Source organism: Octopus bimaculoides, chromosome 4 (assembly GCF_001194135.2).
Source record: "Octopus bimaculoides isolate UCB-OBI-ISO-001 chromosome 4, ASM119413v2, whole genome shotgun sequence".
Taxonomy (NCBI): domain Eukaryota; kingdom Metazoa; phylum Mollusca; class Cephalopoda; order Octopoda; family Octopodidae; genus Octopus; species Octopus bimaculoides.
In genome coordinates, this window is record NC_068984.1 from 93,216,132 (window position 1) to 93,235,664 (window position 19,533).

The following is a 19,533-nucleotide window of genomic DNA, read 5'->3' on the forward strand; positions in this document are numbered from 1 at the left end:
TATATATATATATATATATATATATATATATTGGTCACCCTTGAATACTCCAACTCTACCCAATTTCTGCAGTTGTCATTTGCTCTTCTCAACCTCTTTTTTATTTATCCCTTAACACTTGTTCTTCATAATACTCACTCTCTCACCCTTTCGCTTGTTCACTTTTACTCACCTTGTATTTTCAGGGTCCTCCCTGACTCTTCATCACCACTATTTTAATTTCTTTCCAATTCCACTACAACCCTCCCATTCTCTCTCTTATAATGTAACTAATGTAGCTTCCCTACAGCAAGAAAAACCTCTTCTCCCTCACTTTAACTGCTCATAGTCTCACCAAAAACTGCTTCACTTTCTACTGTAGCCAGTAGAAAGGGATTTTTGTCTTGCAAGCTGCACAGTGATCTCACTAGTACCAGTGCTATGAAAAAAGATCCAGTACAAGCTATAAAATGGTTGATATTAAGTATGACATCCAACCATCAAGCATTGAAGCACAATACAGTCTTTGGACTTAATGATATCACTAGTGCCAATAAGATGAAAAAGCATCCAGTGCACTGTAAGGTCATTAGTATTAGAAAGGGTATCAATCCATACAAACCATATCAAAGCAGACACTGGAGCTTTACACAGCCCTGTGGCTTGTCAGATCCTGTCAGACTGTACAACCCATGTATATCTGTGCAATGTGTTTTTGTTTTGACATCATGTAATGGTTATAAATGAGCATCACCCTCATACAAGCAATGCTAATTGTTTTTTTCAATCTTTCATGAAAAACCTGTCTGGCCATATTACCTTGCTTGGAAACAGATGGGGGTTAGCAACAGGAAGGGCGTCCAGTCAGAAAATTTGCCTCAACAAATTCCATCTGCCCCATGCAAGCATGGAAAAATGAGCATTAAAGTGATGATGTAGTAGAATTAGAAAAACCATTACAGTTGTGGAAGCAAAACCTGAAATCAAATGGCCTCACTTAGGCTTTAGTAAGTAGGAAAACAGACAGGACTCTACTTTCATCTAGGGAAATGGCTTTGCTTGATATGTAGAAAGTGAGTAGATAGAAATTCCATTCAGTGCAACAGATGCAAAATGTGAACTCACAAGTGGTTTGGTGGTTTCACGGGCAAGTTATCAGAGAAAGTAGACTTTGTATGTAATAGATGCGCAGGAACAATAAGCACTAAGAGCACATGGAAAATAAATTTCCTCAAATGTCCAGAAGATCTCTAGAGATTGTTCTGAAAGTATAGTTGCTAGAATAAGGACAGGCTGGAGAAAGTTCAGAGTTATTACCTCTATTGTTAACCAATGGTTTTTCTCTTTGGGTGAAAGGCAGATTTTATGATAGCTATGTCTGAATAGGAGTAAGATGTGACCATGGATGCAGAAGACATTTGAAGATTAAGAAACTGTCATACTCTTTTGAATATGCAATATGTATACATGAACAATAAAACACAAATATATTAAAAGAAAAATTGGACATAAGAGGAATCAGATGTATGTAATTGAGAAAAATACACTGGCATGCGTATGTATGAGGATTAAAAAGTGTTACTCATTTAAGATGGATGGAACTTGGAAACTTGTGGAAGTGGAAGACATGGGACAAAATGATGAAGACTGATCTTAGGAGTTTGAATCTCTCAGAAGAGATGACAAATGACCTGGATGATAGGTGACATGTGGTACTCAAGAAGATCCACCCATCTCAATGAAACAGGTTCTGGAAGCATAATGCCTCTCAACAAATGATCCGTGCAGCCCCTCTTTCTCTATCACAGATCTCTCCATCACCTGCTTAATAGCAGTGTTCTGCTCCTGTAATTCAGGGCAAAGCTACATATTTTTTTCATTTCTGGTATGCCAGTTAGCTTTCTCACCATCTAGAACCACCTCTTTGATATCCATCCTTCACTCTCAGTAGCGTCCCTCTCCACTCACATTTTACATTGATCATCCTACTCTTTTGTACTCCCAAATTATTTCTATTTCTCTCTCTTTCCACTGAACCACTACTTTCTGTTTTATATGCCCATATCACCATACATTTCTCTCTCCCCTCATGCACTGCATCTTTCTCTCCATTCAAACTCTTGCAACTTACCCACCTACACATCATCTCTTTCTCTCTGTCCTACTGTTCTTCACCCTCATGTACTGCCAATCAGCACCTATTCTAAGTATCCTAACCTTACTCCAACTCACTACATACATTCTTGCTACATCTATCCAGTCTGTCTTCCAGTTTTCCACTCAAAGCCTACCATCTCACCTTGTCACCATCATCTTTATCTCTCTTGCCAGCTCCATACCAATAACTACAACTCACTCTTGTTCTGGCCTCTTCCTTTATACGTTAGCATTTGATCACTAACACAAACTACCTTCCTCTCAACTGTAGCCTCATTTAGTCACAGAGGATCTTAATCTTGGGAGCTACATGGTGACCTCACTAGTGCTTGTGCCACAAAATAAGTACCCAGTACACTCTATAAAATGATTGGCATCCAGCTATAGAAACCATGTCAAAGCAACCAGTAAAGCACAACACATGGCTCACAATATAATCCTCCAACTTGTTGGATACTGTCAAACTATCCATTCCATGACAGCATGGAAGATGAATGTTAAAAGATGATGTGTGTGTATACGTATATATATACACACACACATTCATAGCCCACACCTCCCACATCCTTAGAGTTGGCACACCCAATGTGGGTGCATTGAAAGGTAGGTCTGGTGTGATTGTTGAGATGCTTGAACAAAGGTGTGTAGATGTGTGTTGCATCCAAGAAGTAAGGTGGGGAGGAAGTTCTGCTAGATCCCTCACAGGCAAAGAGCATAGGTATAAATCTTCTGGGTAGGGAACAGTGTTGGGATTGGTGGTGTGGACTTATTTCTTGCTAAGAAATGGGTTGATAATGTAATTGAGATAGTCAGTGTGTGTGACAGAATACATAAGCTTAGACTAATTTTGCAAAGTGGAACAGCAACCATCATCACAACCTATGCTCCTCAGCTGCGACTACCTGATGAACAAAAAGACCAGTTTTATGACACCCTTTTGCTGACTACCTCATCAGCAACTACCTTTCCTTTATAGCTGATGATTTCAATGAGCATGCTGGTCAACATCCAGGTGGCTTCCATAGCATGCATAGTAGCAACGGATTTTACTCTCATAATGAGGAGGGAACCAGGCTGCTGGAGTTCTGTGATGCAAATGACCCTATGATCTGTAATACTAACTTCAGGAAACCTGGTGGGCACACTAGTCAGATTGACTACATTCTCGCCAGAAAATGGAAAAGATGGCTGCTTATAAATGCCAAAACTATCCCAGGTGAAGACTGCACCCTTCAACATAGGTTAGTCATTAGTAACTTCAGAATCAGAGCCAAAAGGCTGCCAAGAAGACAACCAGTGTGGAAAAGAAAGGTCTGGAAGCTTAAGATCAGAGATTCAGAGATGTGTTACTTGAAGCCCAGCTTGGCCACAGCTTTGAGCTGAAACCTATAAAAGAATAGTAACATATAATGTGAAGGACAACTGGGGATTCCTATGGGACAATCTGCTGAGGGTGACTGACCAAATTTGTGGCTGGTGCAAAGTCTCTTCTCATTGTGGTATGGTGGTGGAATAGTGTAGTTGACAGGGCCATTAGAGAAAAGAAACGGGCCTGGAAGGACTGGAAGTGTGGTGTTAGTGGGAAACTGTATCAGATAGCCAGGGGAGAAGCAGAAGAGAAGTTTACCGATGTTCTGCAACATGAGGACCAAAGACCTGAAGTGTTTAAGATTGCAAGACAGTGTGTGAGAGAAAATCATGATGTCATAGGAGAGAAATGTGTCCACATGGATGATAGGTCACTTGCATTTAATGATACTGCAAAGAAAGAGGCTTGGAAATGGCATTATGAAAGGCTGCAAAATGTGGAGAATGCATGGGAAAAAGAGAGTCTGCCAAACATAGACCCAACTGAGAGACCAGTTATTCAAATTGACAGTTGCTTGGTAGATAAAGCAACTAAGGATATGAAGACAGAGAAAGGCCATAACCCATCAGGAATCACTGCTGAGATGCTTAAGGTATCTGTCAGAGTAGGATATGGCCTAATCATCCATATAGTTAATCAAGCTGTTACACCCAACAGTTGGTGTAACAGTATTATCAACCGCTACAAAGGCTAAGTGATGTCTTAGACAGAAATAATTACAGTGGCATCAAATTGCTGGACCAGGTGATGAAAATCACAGAGTTATAGCTCAATTAATTAGGAAGGGAGTTAGCATAGATGAGATGCAGTTTGGATTTGTGGTAGGTTGGAGCATGTTTTATGCTATATTCCTGGTTAGGCAGCTTCAAGAAGTATTTAGCCTAAAATAAACCTCTGTACTTGGCTTTTGTTGACATGGAGAAATCTTTTGACAGGATCCCCCATTCCATTATCAGGTAGTTAATGCAGAAGCTAGGGTTAGATGAGTAGTTAGTGAGAGCTATACAAGCCATGTACAGGGATGCTACCAGTAAGGTGAAGGTTGGCAACAAGTATAGCAATGTATTCAGTGTACAAGTAGGAATTCACCAAGGCTCAGTCCCCTCTTATCTTTGTCCTCCAGGTCTTAACAGAGTAATTCAAGACCAGCTGTCCTTGGGAGCTCTATGCTGATGACCCTGTTCTTATAGCTGAATCACTACCTGGCCTAGGGAAGAAATTTCAGGTGTGGAATCTAAGGGCCTTAGAGTTAATTTAATAAAAAAACAAATTCCATGTACATAGTAAAACAGACAAATCACAAGTCCCTCCAGGGAGATGGCTCTGCTCGATATGTAAGAGGGATGTTGATAGAAACTCCATAGGTTGTACCCAGTGCAAGCTTTGGATACATAAGAGGTGTAGCAGTATTACAGGAAAATAGAGAAAATAGTCTTTGTATGTAGAAAGTGTGTAGATACAATAAGCACTAAAAATTCTCAGACAATATACTCCCTCAGATGCTCAAGGGAAAAGGGGGGTCATTAGAAGTAGTAGATAGCTTCTGTTGCCTAGGTAACCAAGTTAGCAGTGGAGGAGGAAGTTGTGAAAGTGTAGTTGCTAGAATAAGAATGGGCTGGGCAAAGTTCAGAGAGCTTCAATCTTTGTTGGTAACTAAGGGCTTTTCTCTCAGAGTGAAAGTCAGATTGTATGATGCCTGTGTAAATATAGCTATGTTACATGGCAGTGAAACATGGGCTTTGACCACAGGAGATTTGCGAAGGCTTGAAAGATATGAAGCTAACATGTTCCACTGGATGAGTAATATCAATGTGCATGCATAACAGAGAGTAAATGATTTAAGAGGAAAATTGAGTATAAGAGGCATCAGATGTTGTGTGCAAGAGAGAAGACTGCATTGATTTGATCACGTGATACATATGGATGAGGACTGTTGTGTAAAGAAGTGCCGGGCTCTAATTGTGGAAGGGATAGACCCAGGAAGACATGGGATGAAGTGGTGAGAAAGGATCTTTGGATGCTGGATCTCACTGAGAAAATGACAAGGGCCTGGGAGATGTGGTAATTTGCTGCCCTTGAAAAGACATGTCCACTTAAGTAAAATCACTGTCTTCCATACATACAGGCTTATCTTTTCAGGTGCCAGTGCCACATAAAAAGCACCTAGCACACTCTGTTAAGTGGTTGACATTAGGAAGGGCATCCAGCTGTAGAAACCATGTCACAACAGACAACTGGAGCCTGAACAGCTACCCAGCTGGCCAGCTCCATGTCAAATCATCCAACCCAAGCCAGCATGGAAAACGGATGTTAAACGATGATGACTCACACTCATTATCAATATGTTTTTTTGTATGTGGTAAATGTATCAATTATCATTTCATTGATACACTTGCATTATCTTTTCTCCTTTTCTTTTTCTAATATTAACAGACAAATTCAGCCTCTGGTCAGTCTAATATAGTCTCTGGCCATCACTCAAGCAAAAATGATGCTATTGTCACCCAAGCATGGTTTACAACAAGAGATGAGAAGAATGCTTTGCAAAACAAAGGTATATTGTAATCATTCAGAATAGTAGATTTTAAAATATGTTTTTTATTTTGTAACAATCATAACAAAAAAAGAAAGAAAATTATTTGTGTTTGTCACTTTAAAAAATAACTTTATTTTCTGTCACAATTATCTATATCATTAAATGATCCTGGCTACCTTATATTTACCATAGAAAAGGTGTTTCAGATGTCATGAAAATAGTTTTAGGCATGATAAAGTTGGAAAATTATGAACTATGGAAGTAGAATATCAATAACCAGACAGTTGTTGTCTGATAAAAAACAAATTTTGATACAATCAGTACCATTCTAACACAATACAGTTGTTTTAGACCCTGAGGTTGCCATTGGACCTCTTAAATCTGATAGTCCATCATTCAACAACTCCCACATTTTGAAACTGCTACCATTAGTATGTTGATGAGTCAACAAGACATTACAGTTAATAGTGCTAAGGTGTCAAACTTTTGTTTATTTCAGTCTGTTATTAGCCCACCTGGATATCATTAAGAAGACTAAAAGGTGCAAATGATGGTGCTCATGCTAATAAACATAACCATAAATTGTTAGTATATAAAAAAGTGAAGTTGAAGGAAAGTAAAAATCAGAAAAGTTTTGGAAAACATTGAGAGGTGCTAGGAATATCAAAGTAGACAGTGTTCTAAGTCACATCTTAATGAAAGTGAAACATTTATGAAATCCCTATATAACTAGCCAAAGTTTTCCAGAGAGGATTAAAGATAGAATATAACTGAATATTTGCAAGGGTGGTTGCACAAGTTTAAGTGGAGAAATGGAATTTTGCTATATAGTGTACATAGGGAAAAACTTAATGCTGATGTGGGAGCTACTGATGAAATGCCTTGTTTTGACATTGCATGCTATGGAAAACTCTTGCCCAAAAGATGACATATGTTTCATCTTAAGGTAAGGATTCCAAAGGAGTTCTTGGCTGTTGCATTTCACTAAATAATTGAAAATGTTATCCAAGGACCTTTAAAGGTATGAGAGTTCTTAGCTACTATAGTATTCAAAAAGAGTGAATAACAGTTAAGGGGTTTTTGCAGGGTTTGTTTAATGGTTTGAAAATGACTTCTTGTTTAACCCTTTAGTGTTCAGATTAATCTGACAAATGTAATGCTTAACTGTTCACGTTATTTTGAATTATGCTTGTAACTTTGCTAATTTTTTACATACAGATTTGAAATTTTGTCAGTGAGTGCTTATATACCAGTGGATTATAGCTTTGTAATTTTAGCTAATCTTGCTGATTAAATTTGACTTTTATGGGCAGGTAAATTTAATTAACAGGTGTAAAAACAATAACATTATGGATAAACACTAAAATTGAAATTCTTAATGCATCTTATCTGTTTGATTTGTTACTAAAATTATCCCAGTTGTCAACTGCCATCAATGTTGCCACTTTTCAAGATGAGGTACATTAATATGAATTCATCAGCATATAGGTATAATCAGTACAAGATTTTATTCTTTCTCTATATTTCATTCAAACATTTTCATTGAAAATAAAGTACAAAACTCTTTTTCTAGTCAATATACCCTTGGTTATGTACTCTTATACAATTTCATGAATACATTTACATAACAGAATGCATCTAATAAAAGAAAAAAAGCTCATTAGCAAGTGAGGCAAAGGTAACATAATGAAAATTGATATGTATTTTTCACTTTCACATATCTAATATATATAAATCAAAGTATGTGTGTGTATATTGACTAACACATAAATTTCCACAATCCTCAACCAATTTTTTACCAAACTTTACACACACATTACTTATGTCCCATTACTTACTTATTCTCGTCTTAATATCTTCTAGAAGATCTCGACTTTTCAGATGATATAGCACTACTTTCACAAACATATAGCCAGATGCAAAATAAAACGTCAAAATTAGAAGCAATAGCTGCCAAACTAGAATTGAAAGTCAACTGCGACAAATCAAAAATTATGCACATTAATGAAGAAAACAGTGAACGTATTAAACTAGAAACCAGTGAACTAGAGGATGTAGCTGAGTTTACGTATTACTTGGTTAGAGAATATTATAAAAGTGAAAGGATTTTTTCTGTTTATCTATTTCAACTGTCTACCTTTGATTGTGGTTAAATTGACTAGGAACACTCTACGTGATGAATATCCAATATCAAACAATCTTAATCTCCATATTTAAATTGCATTAAACTTTGGTAGGCTTACCTTTATCTATTCTGAGTTACTTGAAAGGTGACATTCCCTTCTCTCTCTTCTATTTGTTGATACCTGTGTTTACCTACCAATGTGTTGTTTCATATTAAGGATGCTTATTTACTCATCCATTATATTTCAAATGCAACATCTTTTTACTGCGAACTGTTAAAGCAGTATTCGTGAACTGAAGTCAAAGTCTTCATGTCTTCATTTTTCGTTACCTGAAGTCAGTTTCGGAGTGGTCATATGCTGTAAGCACGTAGCAAATACATTCCTTTAACTCTGCTTTTCCAATAGGTATTATACTGCCATTTTTGAATGTACCAATCATACTTCTCTCAGAAAAAATAGCTCCCTTTGCTGTTGAATAAAATGACTTGCAGAGGGGAAGTGTCAACGTCTTCCTTCAATTTCCTTACACCATTTATGTGGCTGTTTCTGACAAGAAATTTCGCTTTCATATAAAACAACTATATTTTGTAGTCATTATCCATAATCTACTCCCAAAACACTTCAAGTAGCTCTACCTTGCATCACTTGCAAATGTAGATGTCCTATGACCATTAAAGTGCAATGACCTCCACAATAACCAGCCTTCGATTAGGTTTTCTGTTCCTAGGTTAATCGGAAACATAGATTGCCATGCTACTCATAAACCTTCTCAGTAGTTCAATTATTTGGTGAAGAAAATACCACCAAAGCAAAAGGATGGGTGCATTTGCTAGTTATTTAATAAAATGAAAAGAATATATGATAGTATTACTATCAAACAACAAAATATAGTTATGCCATATTTCAATCGTGAAACTGTCCAAAGCACCCTTTACAGAAGGGCACTTTCCAAAACAAACACATATATGAGGTCTTGACCTTTCGCAGTTTTTTTTTTTTTTTTTTCTCAGTGAACACAGTATGCAAACTTTTCCATTTATTTTTTCTATCATATGGAAGTCAATATTTTCTCTGTTGACACCCACTTCAGTTAATTTTGCTTTTCTCCCAGTTCTGTGCTTTCTGGATGAAAAGCCCTCACATAACTGAGATGCAATGTCAACCCAAAATTTCAAATGGTCGTAGTCTTTTGGTGGCAAAGGTGCCTTGTTGCTTTTTACATAAACAATATCTGAATTAACTGTAGTTAGACATAATGATGGAGATATATGGATCACCATACCTTATGTCAGGATTCCAGTAGTTCAACAATTGAGGAAGCTGCTTAATATCAAACATAGTGTTTATTAGTAAAAAAAAGCTCACATTTCTGCAGTATCAGTTGGCTGCCATAGTGGATTAGGTCTTCCACAAACAGAAATTATGCATTGAGCATTTTTGTTTTCTCTGTGACAGTTTCATAAAAAAACTTTTCAGTAAAAATAAAAATAAATAGTCCAATGGTTGTGCATTGAGAGGTAAACTGTATCGTGGACTAGTTTTTCTGTGAAATCATGAATTATGGTTGGTGTAATGTTTTCAATATCATTTACATCACTTTCATTTCTATCACTTTCATTATCAAAGTCTTCCTCATCCAACAAAGATTGTCAATATGATTCATCCAAAGACAAATCACTGTTATTTTCGTTTATATTTTGTACATCATGAAGAGTAAAATCTTTGAAATCATAATCGCTACTTGCTGACACCATATCACTAAAAACTAAGATGTACACTTCTCTTCAGACATTGAAAAAAACCAAGAAGTCTCAAAAATTTCACCATATTTTTACTTGAATAAAGGCAAGAAAGGCTTTATCTCGCATTATCTCAAAGCTACGAGAATTCAATAATGTGATTTGTTTATTTTATTAGCGATTTCATAGAGGAATCAGATATGGCTGGATATAACTGGTTCAAACAAATAAAGGGGAATAATTTTCAGCTAGTTTTGGCCAGTCTAAATGCTAAAGGGTTAAGTTGGAGAAAACTGTAACTCTGTTGGCCTAAATTCAAAGTGTAACTTATATTTTTTGTTAAAGAGTTGTTCTGCATACTCCAAAGTAGAACTTTTAATAAAAGACAGTGTTTTTGGTCTATACCTCTCTATTGATTGCACCTCAGTGAGACAATCCTGTAACTAGAACACCCCCACGATAGGTGAAAATCCATGAAGTAGAAGCAGTACTGTATTATTTGTTTTTTTATTATTTTTATAATTTGTATATATTTCTTTTATCATAAATGCAAAACAACACTGCAGAGGAATCAATGTAAGCTTAAATAATAAACTGCAATATGTGAACCACGATATGGCAAGGGATTACTGTATTACATTCATTGAAATCTAAATACAAATCAGTTTATCCACTGTTTCTGTGCTACCTCAAATAATGAGAAACTCCCTACAGATTTCATGAGGAATTTTACTTAAAAGATATGATATGGTCTTTAGCATCTGCTTGGAATAAAGTTCAGAATGTACACTGCAAGTTAACCTTTCAAGACGAGGAAAGAGTTGAACTTGACTATGCTGAATTTAAAGTTTCTAATGAAAGAAAATCATCAAAAAATTGGTTGAGTATGCTAGGAGAATGATGAACACAAAGTGTCTTGTAATAACAAAAGAAATTACAGAGGAAAACCTAGGGGAATGGCTGAACATCAATAATGGTGAGCCTATTGTTTATCAAGAAACTGCTTGAGAAATAGAGCAGATGGTGCAAGAAGATAAAAACAAATAAAATCATGAAAAATGTGCTGAAAAAAATGAAGAAGCAAAAGAAAGAATTTCTATGGATAAATATATTTAGACAATGAGAGATTCAATGGCAAGATTAGAGCAAGGTGACTTTATAATGAAACAAAAAATCATGTCTGATTCAAACAAAATTAATTAGGAAGAAACCCAAAGCATGCTATGTTGCGACAGTAGTTGAAGAAGGTTGTTCACAACTCTACCAAGGCTCATTTCAGCATAGAAAGACCATTTCTTTTCATCCCTTTTGATCCTGATGTGCAAATAGGCCTAGGTCTATTTAATTGAAGTCTTGATGACCCTGCACTCTATCCATGAAGACCCTGCCTATCATGGTGTACTTGTAGTCTACCAATATTTATATTGTTCTATTATTTTTGATTTCAGACTTTATATTACATGAAACAATTAAAGCTTATTTGGAAATATTATTGGCTGTATTATTTTGTATTTCAAGTTTGTTCTAGCTTTGACAAGACATCAGTATGTATGTATGCATGCACACATGCACACACAATGAGATAGCTAAGTTATGTATTTACACAGAGACTCCCTTAGAGTCAGCTTTCTGTTTTCTGACATTTTTCTGTATCTGGAAATGGCCAGGTCCCCAAATTTCCAGACTAAAGAGATCCAACTTGTATTTTCAGTTAGCAAGTTAAGTAAACTGAGGCATGCAGACTATGCATTGCAAAATTTGAACTTGTAACTTCACAAAATAACTTCAAAGCATATGAGCCATTTACATTTAGAAAAAGGCATATAAAAGAAAACTTATGAGCATTTTATTGGTAGAAAAATAATTATTCCTATTTTAATTTTGATGAGATGAAAGAAAGAAGAGTTGTTATTAATTCACTTCAAATCTAGATATTGAGATATCATTAACTAAACTCATTCCCAAGTGATTTATTTGTTTATAATAAATAATCTTCTGCTTAAAAATTTACTAGACTAGTAAATAATTTGATTGTGAAAATTCTTAACCATATCACTTCAAGAATAGATATTTAGTTATTAACTCTTGTTTTGTATCTAAGCTGGAATCACCAGCTTTAGAGTTGGAAAATGGTACTTAATAAGGGCACTTGAATTAAAAGGAATCACTCTCAAGCCTGTGTGTGTAGCATCTCTTGTTAAAGGTCTCTACCCAGTAGTTTGGATCTAACACTGAGAAGAACAGTCCAGATATTGATAAGAATTATGTTCTTTTAAACCTATAAAATGTACCCTGATCCTATGAAATCATAATCATTATTTCACCTTCTTATAGAAATATTTTCTTATTTCATTTAGGCCATTCTTGGGTCCAAGGCCAGTGGACAAAAGATGAAATAGAACTCTTACAAGCAAACATCAATAGCTATTGTAAAGTAAGTATATTTGACTGAAAGCTTTTTGAATTTAATTTAGTCTTATAAAATGGTCAGAAGCCATGCTATATGAATATTTCCCTGCTATCTTTGAGGTAGACAGGCTAGGATTATAAAGCTATCAAAATGCATACAATAAAACTGTAACATCAACAAAAGCTTATTTTTTATATCCCTTAAAGTCATTTGCATGTACCAAGTTGTGTACAACCCCTTCCTCCAGACCAAACCATTAAGAGGAAAAAATCTGGACAATCCTCTTTGAGCAAACTTAGGATTAAAAATCTGTGACAGTCATGTTTTTTTAGAAATATCTAAGATTGTTATCTGAAGTGTCTTTTCCTTAGTTTAGACAATGGGGTGTTTTAACCCTTTAGAATTTAAACCAGCCATATCTGGCCAAAATATTTAACTTGTTTTATGTTTAAAATCCAGCCTCTCACACCTACTCTACAATGTCATTGTAAAAATAAACAATCACGTCATCTTAAAATCTTAAAGCTACAAAATAATACATAATTAATTCAAAACGTTGTGAATAAATAAGCCTTACATTTGACAGAATAATCTGAATGCTAAAAGGTTATGAGAAACCATGTAGATTCATATCTTACTGGTGTTGTTAATTTAGATAATTTTGCCTCTTCGGACTAATTTCCTAAAGTAAACTACCTTGTTGTGAGACAGATATAATACATTGTAAAATTATTTGCCTGAGGAAACATGGCAATGCAAACTGAAATGTTTAAGCATACTTGATTTATGAAATTACTTGTTGATACTTCAACTTTTAGGAAATTCCCTAAATCATATCACAATTTCATCTAGAGAAAATTTCATAAATTAAATTTGGTTAGGTAATAAAAAAAAAGTATGTTTTCTAGACACTTTATCTTACAAGTTTTAAGAGGATAGAAAACTAAGTAATAATATGAAACCTTTATTTGTGCTAAAAGCTTATTTTCAATAGGAGACACATAAGTTGAATGGTTGATATATCCTACCTAATGTAGACATTCTCTTATGCTATAGCAGATAATTTTGCTTTTTTTCCTATCTAGTCTATAAAAAAAAATAGCTTTTACTACAATTTTAAAATTAAGAAAGCCATCAAAAGGGGAAATTTTATAACAATTTGTGCAAATATTTACATTTTAACCTATTAGAATTTTATTTTTCTTGAATATAATTGAACAGTTGTGTTGTTTTATGGGTTAGGCATTTTTGAATTGCAGACATTAAAAATTATAATGTTCTCAGAATGTTCCGAGAGCAATTCATCATCCACTTCAAATACTTTAGAAGTTTTGCTTATCCTTAATTCAAATTATTAATACAAAGAAATTTATTGTTTGTGTTCTACATTCTTATGAATTATGTCAGATATAGAGATGGATTCTATTTAAACATCAACCAGTCAACTGTGAAGTTGGAATATGTATTAACCAGGATTAGATAAAATGGCTTGCCAGTTTCACATGTTATTCTTTGACCCTATATTAGTCTTGTTTTTATTTTCTTTAATAAATTTTACTTGTTAATATTATGTGGCATTTGTTGGACTTTTTTTCATCTAGAATTTAACATCACCCACTAAAGCTCTTTCGTTGAATGTTGCTTAATGTACAGTTTTATGTCTTACTCCCAGGATAACAATATCAGTAACCCTACAGAAATCATTTTTGAGATGTCCAAAGATGAACGGAAGGATTTTTATCGAACAGTTGCAAAAGGACTTAACCGACCTCTGTTTTCTGTGTATAGACGAGTAATACGAATGTATGATCAAAAAAATTATGTTGGCAAGTACAGTCAAGATGAAATGATTAAACTCAGAGAGTTAGTATACCTTCTTTAATTGTTACATGCTTCAATACAGCTGTTTTCTACATTTTTATAATATGTCATGGCTGGGCCTTGTGAATTACAGGTACAACTCACTTTTGCCAGCTGAGTGGACTGGAGAAGTACTGTGTAACAACGCACCACTGGCTTTCAAATTCATGATCATGAGCCGAATAAATTAACCTCTAGGCCACACACCAGCAGATACCAGCTGACAGTTGCATAATATCCTATTGTTACACAAACACAAATAACGACATACATACATACATACACATTCAAACACAGTCACATATTGTTATGTACACATACACACAGTCTATTCGTTTTATACATACAGACATGCATACATATATAAACACACACATATGCACAGATGTCAGCAGACAATTATAGCTTTACATTGTTACACAAACATACACAGATAACAACTCACACACATACAGATATCAGCAGACATTCCACACACAGATACCAACATACACTTTCGGTTATTGTTTCACACACACATACACACATATTCACACAGACACACAGTCTCACAGTTATGTGCACATGCACACACACACATACACACACCATCTCATACAGTTACACGCACACACACAAACACAGTCTCAAACAGGTACATGCACACACACACACACACACACACACACACACACTCATACATATATGTGTACACACACAAACACATACTTTCATACAGGTACGCGCGCCGCTACACGCACACACAGTCTCATACAGTTATTCATGTACACACATACACAGTCTCATGCAGTTATGCACGTGCACACACACAGTCTCATATAGTTATGCACACACACACAAACACAGTCTCATTACAGTTAAGCATACATGCACAAACACACTCAAACTCACAGTCTCATACAGTTACATGCATGCGCATGTACACACATACACACACCCCAGCAGACAATCAGTGTCATATTTTTCATTTATTTATTATTTATTGGTACGCTATAATCTTTGTAGGGCTAGTTGAGGGAGGAGGAGGGTGTAGTAACTATAGCAGACTGACATGTACTGATAAACTGACACATCAGTCTTACCAAACTAATTTTATTAATATGTAGATTATACATATTACTGTGAGCAAAAGAGAAAAAAGAAGTTAAAAGATGCTTTTTCAATGGATGACTTCCAAATAAAATTTAAGACACAGCCTCAATCTGTTGTTTTGTATGTGTATAAGTAAACTGAATATTTCTAAATATATTGTATTGATCTTTTATTCTTCTTGTCTATCTAATTCTATGAATAAAGTGTTTATTATGTTAGGTTGCGCCTCAAGCATGGCACAGACTGGGCTGCCATTGGTGCTGTATTGGGCCGAAGTGCATCATCTGTCAAAGATAAATGTAGACTAATGAAAGATACCTGTAATTCAGGTACGGTAAAACTTCCTTTTTATGTTTTTTTTTTTTCCTTGAAAAGGAAATTATTCTACTCTTTCTTCAAGCAATTTTATGGGACACTATTGTATCTCGTGCTGTTATGCAACTTATTTGATTGACATGTTTAAATGTTTAAGCTTGTACTATTTTCAGCTTCTCTCTATTTTGATTTGTTTGTCAGGGAAATGGCTCCCAGAAGAAGAACAGCGACTTACAGATGCTGTGTGTGAATTATCAGGAGCACAGCCAGGTATTTTTCTATTTTATGTTACATTTTTAAATAGGAAGTACAGGTGTTTGGAAATGAATCATAAGTTGGATTTTATTCGTCTCTGTTTTGTATAAAATTGATATGCTCCGGGAAGAGTAAAATTAAAGTCCCAAATGAAAATAAGCTGTTTTGTTTCTTCAGATAAATTTAGTAATTATTATGAATCAGATTTCTCTTGGGAGTTTTAATTTTGAGAGCTGGTCTTTATAAAATTTCTGTTCTTAGTAATGCAATAGGTTATGCATATATTTGTCTTTTAACAGTAATTTTGGTTAGGGATTTGTGACTGATTGCAAAGTGGTAAGGTAGGTGCAAACCTTACTGTTGTTTGTGCAGCAGTAGTTTTACATGAAAGGCTGAGTTAAGAAAATAGCTGAGGCAAGTTGGATTTTTAAAAACTAGAATTTAGTGCTATACTTCATCATACAACTTTCTTTGCATCCAAGTATTCTTTTTTTTTCCAGTGTTATCATCATCATTTTATGTCTGCTTTCCATGTCAACATAGGTTGAATGGATCATCACAATCCAGAACCTTCTTAATTGGGAACTACTACACCAATAAACTGGTGTTCATACATGTCATTTGACTTAATTTCTAAAGCTGGATGTTCTTCTTGCCAACCACTTTAAGTGTATTGATTGCATTTTTGAGCTATTAGAGTTGTTGTCTCACTCACCAATTACTCTTGAGGGAGTGTAATTTGTCAACTTTCCATTGTGGCACAGGTACAGCAGGGTTGGTGACTTGTATATAGAACATTATAGAAATTAGTCAGGGATCTAAGAAGAAAAATAGTGGGGCACTTTGAGAGGCATCAGGTAGTGGAAGGGTGCCAAAGTAAAGGTGGATGATGGGTAAGAGTAGATGCTGGTTGGCAACGGAAGTGTCTCTGAGGAGGAAGAGTGATGGCTAGTAGTACAGAAAGCTGAAGTTAGAGTGTATTGTGTTGAAGGATAAAGATGGCACAATGCAGTTTCTTATACATTAGCCTGTGAAAGGATGTGGGTGAACCAATGCAGTCTCTGATAGATGGGCCTAATGAAGGGCAAAGGAGTCAGATTATTTGGGTCTGATAATGTCTCTTACATAAAGTCCCTTGTAGTGGGATGAGAATTGATTGATTCAGTTCTTCATACATAGGTCTAGGGAAGGACAAGGGAGTCAGAATGAAGCAGAGGATATGGACAGTACTAGTAATAGGAAGATGAGATAGAGTGCTGTGAGTGAGAGAAAGAGGCTGGGTTTAAAGGGGAGGTAAGAGAGCAATAGAATGATGAGGGGGTTCAAAAGAATATCTGAGAGAGGTCAGCAAGATGTACACTTGGCAGAGTATAAAGTGCTTCAAATTCTAAAACACTACTCTCATGTTGGGTATCTTTTGTCGTAGGTAGTTGGATTTCTGTAGCATTGTATAATGCCAATCTGTACAGTCCCTTGTCATCTCCTTAATGCAATGTAACATTTTCGTATCAGCCTTCACTCTTCATCTCATGTCTTCTTGAGTCTTCCTTTTCCATGTGTTCCATTACCTTGGAGTTCTTGACAGTTATTTCTGCAGCAGTCATCCTCCATATGCCCATATCAGTACAGTCTTGTACATTGCACCTGATTCCTCTTATACCCAGTTTTTTTTCTCAACTCATTCATACTTTGGCAGTCATGCACATTGACGTTACATATCCATCAGAGCCTACTTGTTTCATTTCTTTCCAGCCTTTGCAAGTCTTCTGCATTTAAGACCCACATTTTGTTACCCAGCAAGTATTGTGGTTCTAAATCATGCATCATATAATCTGCCCCCAACAGGAATTAAACATTGTTACCATTATCAATACTTCAAAGAGGTAGCGAGACAGTGCTGGCAGACTGGGTAGAGTGTCAGACAAAACCTGTCTTTCCTTTTTAAGGCAGCAAACTGGTAGAATCATTACCACACCTGGTAAAATGCTTAGTGCCATTTTGTCTGTCTTTACATTCTGAGTTCAAATTCCACCAAAGTCAACTTTGCCTTTCATCCTTTCAGAGTGATTAAAATAAGTACCATTCGATCACTGGGGTTCATATAATTGATTTACCTCCTCCCCACCCAAAGTGTTGGCTTTGGGCCAAAATTTTAAACCAATATTTTATATAAGTGACACATCTTTTAAGTAAACATCTGTCTTCTATAATTTATTTCCACCACTAAAGTTTTAGTCGCAATTTTACTCTTGTTTACATATAAATAATATATTATTTGTAGCAAAACTAAAAAGGAATAATTATGTTAATTAATAAAATCTTTTTAACATTATTTACTCAAGAACTTCTTCATATTCACATTTTGCTTAGCTCTCTTCTATGTTATTATTATTATTATTATTATTAATATTATATACAATGTGGCTCTCTTGTCTCTCTTTCTCTCACAGCATTCCAACTGTTGCCTCAATTTTTGTCCATTTCCGTTTTCTTCACTACTTTTTGTTTATCTAGCCACTTCTCCTGTCTAATTATTATGTGAGTGATTTTAAAAAATTGATTCATTTTTATCCACCATTTATTTCAAATGCAAATGCATTGTAAAAAATAATGCTGATAAATGGAATACTATTAGTGATACTAAAATCACTTCTTATAATGCCAATTTTCCTTCCAAAACGATGAACATTGTTGCTTTGGTTTTGAAATAATTTAATTGAAATGAAATAACAGGCCTAAATAATAATTATAAAATAAAAATTAAAAATCAGTAGTGGCCTTTCCCCCATAAAAACCAACAGTCACCTCAACATGGTATGGGGGTGAACCAGAAATTGGGCTAACGGAGGCAATGATACTTGAATGATAATCTAAATAATGAATGATATAATATAACTTTAAAAACAAGAAATTTATTGGAAAAAAATGGTGTATTTTACATGCCACCTGCACAGGAGCCAGTTCGACAGCACTGGCAATGATCTCGCTCGAATGTCTTTACATGTGCCATCTAGCACAAGTGCCAGGAAGGCGATGCTGGGCACAGGTGCCATTGACGGTTTCGCTTTCGCTTACCCCAATAAGTCTTCGCAAGCCGAGTTTCGTTTCCAATGAAGGAGACGATGTTGGCATGGGTGCCAGTCGTCGAATTTAATTCGGTTTCGATTTCACTTGCCTCAACAGGTCTTCGCCAGCGGAGTTTAGTGTCCAATGAAGGAAGGCACGTATAAGTGGGCTGCCTGAGGCCTTTGATTTAGGTCTCACTTGGCTTGCTGGGTCGTCTCACGCACAGCATATTTCCAAAGGTCTCGGTCAGTAGTCATCGCCTCGGTGAGGCCCAATGTTCGTAGGTCGTGCCTCACCACCTCATCCCAGGTCTTCCTGGGCCTACCTCTTCCACAGGTTCCCTCCACTGCTAGGGTGTGGCACTTTTTCACACAGCTATTCTCATTCCATTCTTGCTACATGACCATACCAGCGCAATCGTCTTTCTTGCACACCACAACTGATGCTTCGTAAGTTCAACTTTTAACACTCTGTCTAGTATGCACACTTACATTACACATCCATCGGAGCATACTGACTTCATTCCATGCGAGCCTACGCATGTCCTCAGCAGTCACAGCCCATGTTTCACTGCCATGAAGCATGGCTGTTCGTACACATGCGTCATACAATCTGCCTTTTACTCTGAG

At 35.8% G+C, this 19,533-nt stretch overlaps 1 protein-coding gene across 5 annotated transcripts in view; it reads left to right on the forward strand.

Moving 5' to 3' along the window:
- The window catches only part of LOC106876920 (cyclin-D-binding Myb-like transcription factor 1), a 120,619-nt gene that overhangs the window by 69,448 nt on the left and 31,638 nt on the right, over positions 1-19,533 (forward strand). For 4 of the 5 annotated variants that reach the window (XM_052967261.1, XM_052967264.1, XM_052967262.1 and 1 more), the window contains exons 6-10: positions 5,939-6,059; positions 12,264-12,340; positions 13,989-14,179; positions 15,473-15,597; positions 15,785-15,853. In XM_052967261.1, coding sequence (XP_052823221.1) covers positions 5,939-6,059; positions 12,264-12,340; positions 13,989-14,179; positions 15,473-15,597; positions 15,785-15,853 — 583 coding nt within the window. The remainder of the gene's footprint in view (positions 1-5,938; positions 6,060-12,263; positions 12,341-13,988; positions 14,180-15,472; positions 15,598-15,784; positions 15,854-19,533) is intronic. The other variant, XM_052967263.1, reaches the window with a different exon arrangement.